Source organism: Corythoichthys intestinalis, chromosome 9 (genome assembly GCF_030265065.1).
Source record: "Corythoichthys intestinalis isolate RoL2023-P3 chromosome 9, ASM3026506v1, whole genome shotgun sequence".
Lineage (NCBI taxonomy): Eukaryota > Metazoa > Chordata > Actinopteri > Syngnathiformes > Syngnathidae > Corythoichthys > Corythoichthys intestinalis.
The window spans coordinates 24,276,027-24,293,844 of NC_080403.1; the positions used below are offsets into that span (position 1 = coordinate 24,276,027).

Below are 17,818 nucleotides of genomic sequence, written 5' to 3' on the forward strand. Positions count from 1 at the left end.
GTTGATTGCTTGTTTGTGTCGCGTTCTGCTGCTTGTCAGAATTTGTTTTTGTTGCAGAGTCGGCTGTAGGGGCGTGCCGACGTCGCACCTGCAGCTAATCCCTGCTCGTCAACTACAGCAGGGGTCCCCAACCTTTTTTGCACCACGGACCGGTGTCCTGTCAAATTTTGCACCGTTATAAAATTTTGCTTCCAAAGCTTTTGTGGCGGTGAAAAAAAAAGCCCTCATTTATATTCAGTTGGACTCTCAATGTTATCCAATGGTGCTAAAAAACTATTTACATCACAAACATACATGTGCAACACGGAAATGGCGTAAATGAATGCTTAACGACACGGCGAAGTCGTTAAGTGAGAGGGCTACGTGCAGTTGTTGTGTGCGCCTAACATGGCAAACGTAAGTTAATATTCCTTTCTTTAAAGAAAGTTTGTAGTGTGTACTTAGGAATCGCTCCATTCGCGGTCCTTTTTAACGTTACGCGCATGCCAACTTTGTCAGAACACCGGCAATGTGCGGCACAAAAATACATCAAATATAAAACAACATTTGTTTTTAGCCCCGTCGTGTTAAGTGCAGGGAAAAAATACAACTCACCCGCTGAATAGTTGGGAGGCCTGAGTTTGTTTCGTTGAGACGAGATGGTCCCGAGATGGGAGAGTGAGAGAAGCTAGCATCTCAAATACACGATGTTGGAAATTGTAGCACAGATTTCAGCGCGCTCCTAGCGATGGCAGGATATTCCGAAATGACTTTAATCCAGAACTTCGGTAGAGTTGTTGTCTCAAATGTACGTTTAAGTCGCCGTGATTTGCGATCTCTACAAGCTGATATTCTGGGGTGGCGTGGCTCAGTGGTAGAGTAGTTGTCCCCCAACCCAGAGGTTGTGGGTTCGATTCTTCGCCCTGATGAACTCGCCTAAGTATCCTTGAGCAAGATACTGAACCCCATGTTGCTCCTGGTGCTGCGTCACCAGTAGGTGAATAGTGAGATAGTGTAAAGCGCTTTGAGCGCCTTGAAAGGTGGAAAAGCGCTATATAAGTATAACACCATTTACCATATTCCTGTTCCACAGACATGCTCGAATCACTCGATTTATTCACATACGGGTCACGAATTCACTCCTTCGCAGTTCGTGGGTCTTTAGTGATTGGGAAGTAGCATACATTTTGTTTTCTTTGAGGTTGTAGGCACATCTTCTGGCTCGTCAGGTTCCCTTTTCCCCGTAAAAAGTCTGTCCAAAGACGTCTGTTATTCAGTCATTCTAGTGTGGGGGCTAATTATTTCCGGGAAGAAATGTGATTGGCGACGACCTACGTCATACGTTATTATCGAGTCCAAGCACACGTAGATATACAAAACGAGATTTAGTGCTAACAGCCCAATCAATGCATTTCTATGACGACCTCCTATCCTGTAGTTGTATATCTAGAGTAGACGGGGATATTAGTGTGTTAAGCGGAACAGGCCAAAGTCAATTGGCCAGAATGCAGTCGTTAATAAATTATTTATTATTTCTGCGCGGCCCGGCACCAAATGCGCCACGGACCGCCCGGTCGTTGGGGACCCCTGAGCTACAGTATATAAACGCAAACTATCCGGGAGAAGAACGCCGAGATATATCCCTTGCTGGTCGCCATTAACACGTACTGCTTTCGAGTCGCTTGGTATATGCCTTCTAGTTCGTCAGACGTCTTAGTTTTGTGATCCTCTACCTTGTGCAGGTATTGAGTGTATTTTTGTTTGTCTTTTGGCTCTGTCCTCCGCTCGGTTTTCGCGTTTTTGATCCCCGTCGACCTATTTGTCACGGACCCTTTTTGTTATTCCCTTTTTACCACGTTCGCGTGTTTTGTTTTATTTGTGATTAATAAATCCCCGAACGCTTCCCCTCTGTTGTCTGCTTTTGGGTTCAATCTTGTTCGCCGCATTCGCGGATCTCAACAGTGTGTCCTTCATCCTTCACTGCATCAGTCCCTCTTTTTTCACCTCTTTTATCAACACAATCGTCGTTTTGGGGCTTTTTAAAGAAAAGACACTCAGTTGCCTTGACATTTTTCCGAGTAAGGCCAACGACGTCATGCATCAAGAGAGACAATCGCTAATTAATATGCTCACTCGCCACCCTGTGGTCTGGGGTGTGAATTGCAACCTGTCAAAATGACTGATGGACTTCAGTTTTTTCCGTCACCGTTTTAAAAAAACGGTCAACGACGGAAAATATTCGGTTAACGCGACCCCTGAGTCAACCACTAATTGTGCAAGTTCTCCCACTTGAAAAGATTAGAGAGGCCTGTAATTGTCAACATGGGTTAAACTCAACCATGAGAGACAGAATGTAGAAAAAAAACAGAAAATCACATTGTTTGATTTTTAAATAATTTATTTCCAAATGAGATTGGAAAATAAGTATTTGGTCACCTACAAACAAGCAAGATTTCTGGCTGTCAAAGAGGTCTAACTTCTTCTAACGAGGTCTAACGAGGCTCCACTCGTTACCTGTATTAATGTCACCTGTTTTTACTCATTATCGGTATAAAAGACACCTGTCCCCAACTTCAGTCAGTCACACTCCAAACTCCACTATGGCCAAGACCAAGGAGTTGTCGAAGGACAGCAGGGAAAAAGTGTAGACCTGCACCAGGCTGGGAAGACTGAATCTGCAATAGGTACAACGCTTGGTGTAAAGAAATCAACTGTGGGAGCAATTATTAGAAAATGGACGACATAAAAGACCACTGATAATCTCCCTCAATCTGGGGCTCCATGCAAGATCTCACCCCGTGGCGTCAAAATGATAACAAGAACGGTGAGCAAAAATCCCGCTTCACAAAAATACGATGTTGGAAATTGTAGAAAGGTTTTCATTGCTCTTTTAGCGATGTCAGGATATTCCAGAATGACTTCAATCCAGAACCTCGGTAGAGTTGTTGTCTCAAATGTATGTTTAATAAGGTCGCCGTCATTTGCGATCTCTACAGGTTGAGCTTCCTGTTGCACGGACATGCTAGAATCACTCGGTTTATTCACAAACGGGTCACGAATCCACTCCTTCGCAGTTTGTGGGTCTTCGAGGTTGTAGGCTAGGCTCGTCAGGTGCCCTTTTCGCCGTAAAAATATCTCCAAAGACGTCTGTTTTCCAGTCATCTTCGCTCGTGTGGGGGCTAATTATTACCGGGAACAAATGTGCTTCGCCCGTGGCCTAGGAATGCGTTATTATCGAGGACAAGCGCACATAGATATATTATATACACAAACAAGATGTACTGCTAGCAGTCCAATCAATGGATTTCCATGACGACATTCTAATCCATCCCGTAGTATTATATCTAGAGTAGACAGGGATATTGGTGTGTTAAGCAGGGGCACAGGGTTAATTCTGCCAGAATGCGGTCGTTATTAAATTATTATTTCTGTGCGGCCCGGTAGCAAATGCGCCACGGACTGGTACCGGTCCGCGTCCCGGCAGATGGGGACCCTTGGTGTAGAGGAAAGAATGAATGGGGCCATGTATCGAGAGATTCTGGGGTCAAATCTCCTTCCATCAGCAAGGGCATTGAAGAGGAGACGTGGCTGGGTGTTTCAGCATGACCCCAAACACACAGCCAGGGTAACAAAGGAGTGGCTTCGTAATAAGCATTTCAAGGTCCTGGAGTGGCCCAGCCAGTCTCCAGATCTCAACCCCATAGAAAATCTGTGGAGGGAGTTGAAAGTCCGTGTTGCCCAATGACAGCATCAAAACATCACTGCTCTAAAGGAGATCTGCATGGAGGAATGGGCCAAAATACCAGCAACTGTGTGTGAAAAGCTTGTGAAGAGTTACCGAAAACGTTTGGCCTCTTATTGCCAACAGGGGTACATAACAAAGTATTGAGATGAACTTTTGGTATTGACCAAATACTTATTTTCCACCATGATTTGCAAATAAATCCTTTAAAAAGCAAACAATGCGATTTTCAGTATTTTTTTTTTTCCCACATTCAGTCTCTCATGGTTGAGGTTTACCCATGTTGACAATTACAGGCCTCTAATATTTTCAAGTAGGAGAACTTGCACAATTCGTGGTTGACTAAATACTTATTTGCCCCACTGCATATACATGACTGCTGTCAGTTCACTCATTAATAACGGAGTTAACCCAAACCTCTTTTGACATCGGCAATTTTTTTACCATGCGATTAAACATGGCCCCTACCCCATCCGCCCACCGTAGTTTGGGCTTCAAGACAAGTCAAATACTGCTTTTTCAGACGAAACTGTTACAGGTTTGTCAGGAAAAGCCGACGACTCAGTTGCAGAGGTGGTTGAGATTTTATTTTCAAAACAAATGTTAAAATAAAAATTCAATACAAATGGAAAAAAATGAACTTTCTGAAACAACAAAAAATGTGACCAGGACAACAACTCACTGGGACAGCAACAAATTGAGTACTCGGGGAAGCATGGTCTTCTCAGGAGCGAGGCTATTTACAGTGCTAATGCTGAAATCCTCTAGCAACTGGTGTGTGTTTGGCCTGGGCTTAAAAAGGCTCTACTGAGATACAGGTGTTGCTGGTTAGCCTCACTCCTGAGGAGTGCGTCCCTCTTGCACCCATGCAGCCTGCAGACAGGGAGAAGCGCATCAATGCGGAATGAAAGGCAGGATCACAACAGAAACATCATTTTGGATTTTGATGGCCAATATGGGGCACGTTGAGGCAGAGTGAAGAGTGTAAACCCACCATAGTCCTTTTCAAGCGTTTTTGGGTGAAAGTAGAGGGATGAACCTCCTGCCGCCGTGCGCAGCTCTCGGGCCACCTGAGACGCACTTCAGTGCCCTTCATAATTATTGGCACCCCTGAAAAAGATGTGTTTTTTAGCTGCTAATATTTTTTTTTTCAAATAATATGGGACCATAATGGAAAAAAAGAGAAAAATCCAACCTTCAATACAAGTGCATTTATTCAGTGGGGAAAAAAATTCCACATAAAGAAAAAAATATTTGACATCAAATAATGTGTGTCACAATCATTAGCACCCCATATGTTTAGGGTCATTGTCTTGCTGAAAGACCCAGTGACGACCCATCTTCAGCTTTCGGGCAGAGGGCAACAGATTTTGATTTAAAATGTCCTGGTATTTCAAAGCATTCATGATGCCATGCACCCTAACAAGGTTCCCAGGGCCTTTGGAAGCGAAACAGCCCCACAGAATTACTGACCCACCCCCATACTTCACAGTGGGTATGAAGTGCTTTTCAGCATGCGCATCTTTTGTGGCACACCAGACCCACTTAGATTGTTGCCAAAAAGCTCAATCTTGGTCTCACACAAAAATACACACGGCCCCAGGCTTCAACTGGGACCGTGTGCTTTGGTCAGATTTTTCTCTTTTTTTCCATTAATGTCCCATATTATTTGATTTTAAAAAAAATTATTAGAAGCTAAAAAAAACATCTTTTTCAGGGGTGCCAATAATTATGGAGGGCACTGTATATGCTGGCAAAAGCACATGGGGGATCGAAGTGGATTCCTCGTGTCAGGCCCAACGTAACTCTGACTATTTTAGCCCCAAATATGGCACTCTGAGGCTGTTTGTGACATCTAACGTATTTTTCGGACTACAAGTCGCACCTGAGTATAAGTCGCACCAGCCATAAAATGCCTAACTAAGAGGAAAAAAACAAAAAAAGTTGCACCGGAAGACAAGTCGCATTTTTGGGGGAAATTTAGTTGATAAAATCCAATACATAGAACAGATACATCATCTTAAAAGGAAATTTAATATAAAAATACAATAGAGAACAACATGCTGAATAGGTGTACAGTGCATGAACAATGAATACTGTCCTCACTAGGACGCTACGGCTCGGTCCTGGCTATACAGCGAGCTAAACTCCCAAATGACGATGCTGGATGTCCGTATAATTTGCTGAATCAATTTCATCCACGATACCAAACAGGTTTGCATCAACGTAAATAAATGATTATTAGGTGCTATTACAGCAATGACACAAACGGTTAGCATCCGTTCGCTAGCATTAGCACATCGTTCAAACAATCACACAACTTGCTCTGTCCGATCGCGGGTGGAAAACACACAACAATAACAGAAAAGATGATCCACGCAGGCGTTGCCTCTGTAGAGATATTTTACAAGCATAAACAATGAACGTAGGTTCGCAGCCGTCTCTCTCGCTCTCCCTCTCTCTCTCTCGCCCACTTGCTCAGACAGAGATGCTGCGTAGCTGTCCGTCTTCTTCTGGCGTATGAGCGCTCTTCTTCGCATAAACAAGTGCGAGTGCGCCCCCACGTGGGCGTGAAAGCGCCACAAACTAAAAGCATGCATTTCAATATAAAAAAAGTCAATGATACAATTGAACACACATTTTCAAAGGCAGAACGCAAACGTGGCCATAGCTATTAAGAGTTATTCAGATAACTATAGCATAAAGAACATGCTAACAAGTTTACCAAACTATCAGTGTCACTCCACAACACCAAAATAACGTGAAATGATATTATAATGTGTTAATAATTTCAAACATAAGTCGCTCCTGAGTATAAGTCACACCCCCAGCCAAACTATGAAAATAACTGCGACTTATAGTCCAAAAAATACGGTATTGTCATTTATTGAGCACGTAAGACGGAGGTTCCGGGCGGTTCGCAGTCCTCGCGCGGCTGCCCGGAGCTCACCGTTTTCAGGCATGAGGACATGGAGGACCAGGGTGAAATCCACGTTCTCAGGCGAAATGTAACTTTGGTGGCTTAATCCAAAATGTGGCTTTCTGAGGTGGATTGACTGGTGCAAATCCTCCTAAAATGCACAGATGAAGTATATAAATGCTTGAGAAACATTTTGGTGAGTTTATATATTTTATCTCATTTTTCAACTTTTGGGGTAATTTTCTTTCATAAATAGTATGAAACCAATGACAACCAATGTTATATTTCATAAAGGTATACTTGTATATAGAAATGTAAGGTATATAAAATAAAGATATATAAAACAAAATACAAGGACCTGTGCTTTAAACCTTTGATCTCAGAACGTTGAGCGGACATGCTTTAATTTAGAGTTATTTGGGGAAATAGGATGTTTAATTCATCTTTACAAATGTAAACTTTTGTTTCTAATGAGGGTTAAATTTGAATGATGTAAGGTAAGCCCATTGTTCAACTCTTTTGCTAATAGGTGTATTTAAAACTTCAAAATATATAATCGTTTTTGCATTTTTAAAAATTATTCGAAAAATATATATATATATTGTGAACTAACTGTGGACTGCATGCTATTAATCTTTTAATCGCTTGACCGGTGCCAGTGTTTGGTCCGCATTGCCGGCGGTAAGTCGGATTCGTTCTCAGTGAGGGTTGGACTCCAACCAAGGTTGCCCTTTGTCACCGATTCGGTTCATAATTTTTATGGACAGAATTTCTAGGCGCATTTTGTAGATGATGTGGTGCTGTTGGCTTCATCAAGCCGCGATCTCCAACTCTGACTGGAGCGGTTCGCAGACAAGTGTAAAGCGGTTGGGATGAAGATCAGCACCTCTAAATCCCAGACCATGGTCGTCAGTCGGAAAGAGGTGACGTGCCCTCTCTGGGTTGGGGATGAGAGCCTGCCCCAAGTGGAGGAGTTCAAGTATCTTGGGGTGTGTTTCACAAGTGAGGGTAGTAGGGAGCGAGAGATCGATAGGCGGATCGGTGCAGTGTCTGCAGTGATGCCGACTCTGTTCTGATCCGTTGTGGTGAAGAAGGAGCTGAGCAAAGAGGCGTAGCTCGCGATTTACCAGTTGATCTACATTCCTACCCTAACCGATGGTCACAAGCTGTGGATTTAAGTGGCCTAAATGAATTTCTTCTGCAGGGTTTCTGGGCTCTCCATTTAGAGATAGGATGAGAAGCTCGGTCATCCAAGAGGAAGCCAGGGTTGCAATGTTACTCCTTCGCGTTGAGAGGAGCCAGCTGAGATGGCTCGGGCATCTGGTTCGGATGCCTCCTGGACACCTCCCTGGAGAGGTGTTCCGGGCATGTCCGACCGGCGGGAGGCCCCGGGGACGACCAAGGACATACGGGAGAGACTTTGTCTCTCGACTGGCTTGGGAATGCCTTGGGATCCCACCGGAGGGGCTGGTTAAAGTGACTAGGGAAAGGGAAGTCTGGGCTTTCCTGCTAAAACTGCTACCCCCGCGACCCAACCCTGGATTAAGCGGTAGATTAATGGATGATTGGATGGCACTAGTGTTAACATTTGATAAAATAATGGGACAGAAATCAAGGAATTATTTTTACAACAAAAAAAAAGTGAGTTAACTACAAGTTAACTATGCAAATATGTGATTAACTGCAATTAAACATTTATATATTTTAGGGCTGCCAAAATTATCGCGTTAACGGGTGGTAATTAATTTTTTACATTAATCACGTTAAAATATTTGACGCAATTAATGCACATACCCCGCTCAAACAGATTAAAATGACAGCACAGAGCAATGTCCACTTGTTACTTGTGTTTTGGGGAGTTTTGTCGCCCTCTGCTGGCGCTTGGGTGCGACTGATTTTATGGGCTTCAGCATGCATGAGCATTGTGTAATTATTGACATCAACAATGGCGGGCTACTGGTTTATTTTTTTATTGAAAATTTTACAAATTTTATTAAAACTAAACCATTAAGAGGGGTTTTAATATAGCATTTCTATAACTTGTACTAACATTTATCTTTTAAGAACTACAAGTCTTTCTATAGATGGATCGCTTTAACAGAATGTTAATAATGTTAATGCCATCTTGTTGATCTATTATAATAAACAAATACAGTACTTATGTACTGTATGTTGAATGTATATATCCATCTTGTGTCTTATCTTTCCATTCCAACAATAATTTACAGAAAAATATGGCATATTTTATAGATGGTTTGAACTGCGATTAATTACGATTAATTAATTTTTAAGCTGAGATTAAGTCGATTAAAAATTTTAATCGTTTGACAGCCCTAATATATTTACATACTATACATGTGTAAATATGTATGTACTGTAGATGCTGTCCAGTATGTATTTGTATATATGTACAGTATGTATATGTATTGAATAATCTCCGCCTTTTGTAGGTTTCACCTACTTGCGGACGTAATAAACTGTCCCATGTATTTAAAATTGCACTTATTGTTCTACGAACCGCAACGTGTGAGCACTGTATCATTATCATTTTGTCCACGTATCATAATGTGTATGTTGTGTGTGTACATAGGGTCTGCCTGGCCCGCCCGGTCCCCCTGGCGAGGGAGGCAAGCCTGGAGATCAGGTGCGTACTAAGCATTCAGTCAATCATTCATGTCAAGCTCGAAGGTTCCACTTGGATGTTTGACAGGGTTGCTTATTTAGTCCTCAACCAGTCTGGCAAAGGTTGAGCTAAATTATTTTGCTTCTACTGCAAGTCAGTCTTCTAGCTGCTTGTTGTGAGTGACTCATAATAGATGTTTTTTGCATTTTTGGAACGTATCACTGACATTCATTTCACAATTTATTGACAATGGAAATTATTTTTTTCTGTCCATAGGGCATTTGCTATACTGCACTGTGTGTGTGTTTTGGGGCTAAGAATAAATCTTAGTTGTTTTGTCGTCTAATGTAAATCGGGTTTAATATCAGATTAACAAAATATTTTATTAATATATTTTGATTGGGTATTCTTTTAGTACATTTTCCCGATTTTAGGATGATGCCAACTTCCTTTCTCTCTTGCTCGAAAGGGTGTTCCAGGAGAAGGTGGAGCTGCCGGTGCCACTGGACCCAGGGTACGTTCACAGAATGTGTTTGAATTATTGATTCATTGACACAGTTGTTGCTAAATTTTTACACTGTGTATTACTCAAAAAAAACTCGGCTCTCTCAGCAACACCATAATGACCAACGTGGATAGTATTTACAGGGTATGTGTTGCGATAGTTGGTAAAAGAATGCAATTTATGATTTTTTTAAGAACACATATTGACGGATATACGTAGACACCAAATGTCTTTTGACTGGGAATGAGCGAATGATCACTGCCTGCCCCTCCCAGTCAAAGTAGTCAAAGATTGGGTGTCTGTTACTATCAATGGCAGCCAATAAAATACAGTAGTAGTAAAAAAAATAATAATAAAATGAAAAAAAAATACTTTCCCCCTCAAAAAAACTTTTTTAAAAAACTATGCACCAGACTACAGTGGACAGCTACTGAAATGTACCTTTCTCTTAAATGCATTGGTTTCTAAAGTTTATCTGCATAGCGACCTCAAGAGTCCTCTCTGCTGTGTTGAGGTCAATTCAGTGGTTAGTTGGTGTAACTGCAATTAAATATCCTCTGATTCCAAGATAGCCGACAAACTGCCACCTGTGTCGACTTCAACTGGCCAGTGTTGTTAATCTTACTTTAAAAAAGTAATTAATTACAGTTACACATTACTTCTCCCAAAAAGTAATTGAATTACCTGAATGTAAGAGAAATTAGTGACTTGGCAAAGTAACTGGTGTTACTTTTCATGTTTTTTTTTTTTTTTTCCATTCCAAAAAAAAAACAAAAACAAACAAAAAACATCAGTCACACTATGTGAAGTTCAAAGGGTTTTGGCACAATTGGCCTTAGCCCAATTTCTTACCCTAAGCTTAACTAGACGCAGGTGTATTGTGGATATTGCGATAACTAGATAGTAACCTTGGCTATGTTTGGAAGTCATTAATGTTGGAAATCAACTGTTAAAGTTGTTAAAATTGCTTCCGTTATTGCATTAGTTCCCTTCTGTCTACTTTCGATATGTGAAAGTTTTAAATTCATTGATTCATTCAAAAATTAATTAATTCATTCATTCAATCATTGAAAGATTCAAGTCAAAATTTTCCCGATTTAGGAGTATTTAAGATAAAAGGTTACTTAGGTTCGCTAGGAAGGTTCTCTACAACCAGTATTGTTAATAATGGCGTTACTAACGGCGTTATTTTCTTCAGTCGTGAGTAATCTAATTAATTACTTTTTTCATCTTGGCAATGCCGGTACTGTTACTGAGGTGTGAAAGGTGTGCGTTACCATGCGTTACGATGTTGGTTGACTGACGCGAAAAAAGTCAGAAAAAGACGGACTCACGGAGACGAGAGAGCAGAGCAGGAGTGGGGAGAGGCTAGGGAGTGTGACGCCATTGCAAACGCGATGCTACTATGCTAGGTGGCTCCAATAATACCTGACTGTAGCCGATAGCCTACAAACTACGCCCACATGATGCTTCGGTAGATATCACATATATACAGAACTAAATGCAAATGACAGACATGCCCGGCATTAGCAACATGTATAATGAAGAACTAGATGCGTTAGTAAACAGCCGCCATCTTAAACCAGTAGACTTCTCAGGAAGGCTCTGTTGTAGAGAACCTTCCTAGCGAACCTAAGTATCTTTTTATCTAAAATGTTCCTAAATCGGCAAAGCTTAACTTAAATCTATCTTTAAATGATGAAACAGTTTTAAAACTTACACATGTCGAAAATAGACAGAAGGGAACTAATGCAATAACGGGAGCAATTTTAATAACTTTAACGGTTGATTCACAGCATTAAAAGAGTTCCACACATAGCAAAGGTTATTATCTAGTTATCGCAATATCCGCAATACCCCTGTGTCTATTTATGTTTAGGGTAAAGAATTGGGCTACGGCCAATTGTCCCAAAAACCCTTTAAACTTCACATTGTGTGACCTGTTTTTTTGTTTGTTTGGGTTTTTTTTTTTTTTTTTGAGAAAAAAAAACATGAAAATTATCACCAGTTACTTTGCCAAGTAACTAATTACTCATACATTCAGGTAACTGAGTTACGATATACTACAATTACTTTTTGGGAGAAGTAATTTGTAACTGTAATTAATTACTTTTTTAAAGTAAGATTAACAACACTGTCTACAACAGAGCCTTCCTTAGAAGTGCTTTAAGATGGCGGCTGTTTACTAACGCCAGCGAGTCTATCATTTCGCATCTAGTTCTCTATACATATAATATCTATCGTAGCATCATTTGGCGTAGTTTGTAGGCTATCGGCTACAGTCAGGTATTATTGGCGCCACCTAGCATTGTGTTTGCAACGGCGTCCTCCTCCCCTCCTCCCGCTCTGCTTTCTACGTGAGTGGGTGACTCTCACTTTTCTCGCGTCATTCAACCAACATAGTAGCGCATAGTAACGCACGCCTTTACATCCTCAGTAACGATAACGGCGTTGCAAAGATGAGAAAAGTAATTAATGAGATTACTCACTACTGAAAAAACTAACGCCGTTAGTAACGCCGTTATACTCTAACGCCGTTATTAACAACACTGCAACTGGCATATCCTGTCAATACTTCTATGCCCGAAGAGCTACGGTGGTAAAAAAAAAAAATTATATACAGTAACATCTAGGGAAAGATAATATCTGTTTGGAATATGAAATATTTGTGTATAGTACATATAAATCTATGATTAACCATGTGTCCAATGAAGTGGACATCAGAATCCCCCAGTATATTTTAGAACACATAATTGTTTTATTCTTTTTATGACTGTTTTGGTTATAAGTTGGTATGTAATTTATATATTTATAAGCAATTAATTTAAAAATAGACATTTTTGTGCAGATTAACTGTAATTTGTATTACTATATGCATTTTATCTTAGCTGTAGTTTGCATTAGGCTATTACTAGTATATGCATTTCATCTTTTTTTATAGACTTCAAAAGCAGCAAAGAATAAGGCAGTTTACAGAATAGCCCAGGAAATTCCATCCAGCTTCAGTGATGATGACTGTAGTGTCAACAGTTCTGATGAATAGTTGCCAGACATTGGTGCTTAGGTGTAGGAGTCACAACTAGAAATTTCATTGGTTTTCTTATTCAGGCCTATGCATTATGCCTATAGTGTTGAAAGTGTAGAAATTTCCCCAAAAATGTTGAAATGTTTATCTAGGCATAAAAGGGATCAAGGGTTTCTATATTTACGATAGAACTCAAATTAATTCATTTTTGATAGTAAATTTACATTGTTTTATGTTAAAGGTGCAGGTGCATGTCGTCCATTGGATTGGACATGTCTGAAACTTCATGAAAAAAAATCATATTTTTGAAAAATAAGAAATTGAACATGATTTTATGTCCTAAGAAGAATAAAAAATCTCCAGAAAAAGTATTGACCAAGGATTTCATAATTCCTGCATCAGAGGGTTAATATACACATGACCCAATTTCTCAATATCCGAGCTGTTATTTGTCCCTGTTTTTGCTTTGATTTGTGAGGACAAACTTGAGATTCTAATCCTGTATGGTAGAAGTTAACTGAATTCAAATCCGTTCACAACTAGCGGAGCAAAGTGAGCAGACTCTCGCCTAAGCAGCCAAATTCAAAGCATCGCCATATTTGGTACATTGGGCACTCCCTTTAATTAGGAAACAAGTTATCGCGAAATTCTTTTTCTGACCTCTCTGACTATTGACCTCATTACCCCCAAATTTAGTCACTTATTCAATTTCATATTACAAACATATCCCGCAAGTTTACATAAATACTTTGTTTATTCGTTCTTGAGTTATCGTGATCACAAACACATGGACAGACAGACCTACAGAACCGAATCCATAACCACCTACTGTAGGTTTCACCGACTGGTGTAGGTAATAAACATTGGTTTGGCAAATAATGAACATTTAATTACAGTTTTTCTCAATTGCTTTGGTTTCTCAGATCAGAATTTAAATTCTCAAAACTTCTTGTTCCCTCCTCACAACGTTGTATCACTAGTGCACATTAAAAAAAGCAGTTTCTCATTTCTTTGAGCAAGTTGCAGATTTTTTTGTGCATCCATGCAAATGTTTTTGTACAATTCTCTGCTGTTTCCTACATCATCAGTTGCATCTGTCATGATGCTCAAAATGGATGATCATGGGTCTCTATTGAATAGTCTCACCACCCACAACATTTAGTCATTACTTCATTGCATTAGTCTTTACATGCAAAATGGATGAACATGTTGTCAGAGTATGTCAACATGTGTGTGCTTATTTCTAAGCATTTTCGTTACTTATTTTACATAACTTATTTTAACCTGCTAAAATTTGTGATAGTTTGGGACAATGTGGGTTTCCGCCACTCCAACATAATCAGGGAATGGTTTGCAACCCACAACAGAATGGTAATGGAGTTCTTCCCACCATACTCCTCATTCCTCAACCCAATCGAAGAATTTTTCTCCACACGCAGAGTGCAAGAGTATGATCGCCAGCCTCATGTTCAGATGACTCTTCTGGATGCCATGAATGCAGCATGCAGTGACATCACAGCAGATGCCTGCAGAGGCTGGATAAGGCATTCAAGAATATTCTCCACGCTGTATAGCAAAAGAAATCCATTGTGACGTAGAACATGTGTGGCCCAACAGGGAGGAATGTCAAGATGTGAAGAAAGAATATGGAAAAAAATCCCAACATGTAGCACTCCAAGTTTACTTGTGCCGATTAACTTATATTCACATTTCTAATTTTGCTTTTGTTTTGTTTTTTCTTTGTGATACTCAGTGCTGTCTTTTACTTTCTGTATCGCAATAACATGATCTGTCAAGACAGTGTAAAAACAGTAAAAGTGTCAGCTGAATCTTGTTCAGTCCCTTGCAATCAATCTCCCACACACAAAGGTGTAACTCACAGTTTTCATCAAAACTTATATAAACCACCTTCAGCATCATAGCCTTCCACCAGAGTAACCGTTATATTGAGACCAAGACAAAGCAATTTGACTGTCTTGTCTGCACACATGAAACAAGGACTTGTCATTCTGACAGCACTGACATGTTCATTGACACAGAAATTTAATTTTGAGTGATAGACTATTAGTATTTTATGCAAAAAAACTGGCTTTTGAATGTAATCCATGTTGTTTTGCTACTTGTGCGACATGTTGTGAGGATTGAACAAGTAGTTTTGAGAATTTCAATTCTGATCTGAAAAACGTACCAAAGCAATCGAGAAAAACTGTAACACATGTAGTCTTAATAAGTAGGCCACTGTAGTGGATTCATAAAAAGCTAAAGTCATAAAAAATATAAACGCAGTTTGAAAATTAAATCCAAGTAGCACACTGAGAAAAAAACTGCATGAACTAACTGAATTGTGTTGATGTGCAGGGAGAGCGCGGCTTCCCCGGAGAGAGAGGAGCCGCCGGCCCTCAGGGTCTGCAGGGACCCCGCGGCCTGCCCGGAACTCCTGGAACTGACGGCCCCAAGGTGAGTCATTATGAGTCATCAATGCAACACACCTCACCGCTCCATTTATGACATCCAAAATCAATAGCTTCCTGCTGCTCTCCTGTTTTGCTGCTTTCCCTGGAGGGGAAATGTTATTAGAGAATCCGTGTGATAAGGCTTCGCAACACTCACCGTCAAACAATCATTATTTAAGTACAAATTGACTTCGTACAGGTGCAATCCATTGTGTGTTACCAGTTCTGCTCCAGGCACAATTAAGACACTTCATTGTAGCAACGTTGTTGAAGCAGAGATGGTGTGCTGTTGCAGCTATGAGCTTAGTTCATTATGTCTACCATTTCATCTCACTATGTAGGGTGCCATTGGACCTGCTGGAGGTGCTGGAGCTCAGGGACCTCCTGGTCTGCAGGGTATGCCCGGAGAGAGAGGCGGCTCAGGTATTCCAGGACCCAAAGGAGACAGAGTAAGGATGTTGGATTTTGACTTTGTCTGCGCACTCAAACACACACAATATTGTTCTTTTAAAAACAAGTTTTGTTTTGTTTTTCAACCTTGATAGGGTGACATTGGAGAAAAAGGACCTGAAGGTGCTCCAGGAAAAGACGGCGGAAGGGTGAGTATAGAGTTGTCGATGAAAGTATAAGGCTGCAACAAGCTGCTTGGTACACTTGTGGAGTGTTACTACAAATAATTGAACTCTGAATGAAACTAAAACTTTTAGCAATTTGGCATCAACTGTTGGCCTGCTATTTATGGTTCAAACTTGGTAGAATTCAGACAAAATTCCTAGAGAAGGTTTTCTTTGTGATCCATTGTTTGCAATTTAAAATGCTGTAATTCTAAATTTGATTTTATATTGATTTGTTTATTAAGATTGTGTTAGTGGTGTTTATAATTTTGAAAGTTTTATTTTAAATTGTATTCAATTTTGTTGAATTAATTAAAGAATGATGTTTTTTGAATAAGTTTATGTGCGTTTTTTGTTTGTTTGTTTGTTTGTTTGTTTGTTTGTTTGTTTGTTTGTTTGTTTGTTTGTTTGTTTGTTTGTTTGTTTGTTTGTTTGTTTGTTTGTTTGTTTGTTTGTTTGTTTGTTTGTTTGTTTGTTTGGGTGTGGGGGTTATTGGTTCAAGAACTGTTGAAGCACTGGAGCCGTTTTCTAAGTAACCGGTATCAGATAAAACCCAAATGATACCCAACCAAACCACACTGTCAAGTGTATGTAGTTCAAATTTGGCAGCAAGCAGACGAAATTTGTCGGTCAAGTTTCTCTTTAAAGGACCTCAAAATTATCCAGTGACCCCCAACATTTGGCCTTCAAAGCAAAATGGCCAACTTTCTGTGTCTTTTTGGGTGGATTTTTTTTTAGTTGTTGTTGTTGAATTTTCCCATGACAGAGATGCTTACCAAATTTAGTGTTTCTTAAATGAACTCACTCTGTCAACTTTCAATCAATAAATTTTTACCAGGAATAGAAAAATATATCCATAACTTTCTCCTTTTTTTTTTTTTTTTTACATTTTTCTTCATCAATAACAACTTAAATACTACTTGAATGAACATGACTATATATTTCTTTGACTTTTTTAGGGTCTTACTGGTCCCATCGGCCCTCCTGGTCCTGGTGGTCCCAATGGAGAAAAAGTAAGGTTCATTTTTCCACACATAAGCCCCTTTCACACACACCGAAACACCGTGAAAATTCAGGGATTTAAACGGGCATCCCTTGTATGTGAAAGCAATTTCCCTGGTCGACTGACATGAAATTACGCGGACATTTCACAGGTCGCATCTTAGTGTAATGCTCGGGAAAGTCCCGGGACGAGGCGTATGTGAAAGCAAGCGTTAAATTACCGGGTCACAGCACAACAGCTGAGGACGTAAATATTCCGGTGGGCCCATCGTGACTTCCTCTTTATTCACAGTAAGACGAAAAGCGACAAACAAATATCGCCTTCATCAACATAGCAAGTTGGAAATAGCTAAATTAAACTGAAAACATAACGAAATGAAATTGCTACTGGATCGTAGAGCCGAGGAAGAGAGTCCATCGTCCATCTTTGGAAATGTGTGGTTTATTTTGTTGCCGATGTTAGGGTTCGCAACTGTGAAAACAATGTTGTACCTCAAAGCAGAAAACAACGGAGGGAAGTGTTCAAGGGTTTGTTAAATAGAAAAAAAAATAAATGCAATCTTGGAAAAGGGGGAATAACACAATGAGTCTGTGAGAGTAGGTCCACGGGGATCAATAATATTTACCTAAGCGGTAGGCAGAGAGCCGATAACACAACAAAACAAATACACTCAAATACCAGCACAACATAGGGGATTTCAAAACAAGGGCGGCAGAGGTGTCAAATGGCGCCCAGCAAGTTAATATCTCGGCACCCTTCTCTTGGATCGCCTGGGCTTAAATACAGTCTTGATGAGCTTGAATTGGCTGCAGTTACAACGTCGGGAACGCTCCCACAAATAGTTCTTTAAAAAAAACACATTTTGACTAACATTGTGACAGCCGATGCCCACCAAAAATGACTTAATTCCGGGTTGTAAATTCGCGCCAGCAGCCCTCCCCACACAGCGCCAGC

The 17,818-nt window shown here is 40.3% G+C and overlaps 1 protein-coding gene across 2 annotated transcripts in view; it reads left to right on the top strand.

The window, feature by feature from the left end:
- The window catches only part of col2a1b (collagen, type II, alpha 1b), a 113,277-nt gene that overhangs the window by 66,981 nt on the left and 28,478 nt on the right, over positions 1-17,818 (top strand). For both annotated transcript variants that reach the window (XM_057846087.1, XM_057846088.1), the window contains 6 exons: positions 9,232-9,285; positions 9,734-9,778; positions 15,153-15,251; positions 15,589-15,696; positions 15,793-15,846; positions 16,821-16,874. In XM_057846087.1, the coding sequence (XP_057702070.1) occupies positions 9,232-9,285; positions 9,734-9,778; positions 15,153-15,251; positions 15,589-15,696; positions 15,793-15,846; positions 16,821-16,874 (414 nt within the window). The remainder of the gene's footprint in view (positions 1-9,231; positions 9,286-9,733; positions 9,779-15,152; positions 15,252-15,588; positions 15,697-15,792; positions 15,847-16,820; positions 16,875-17,818) is intronic.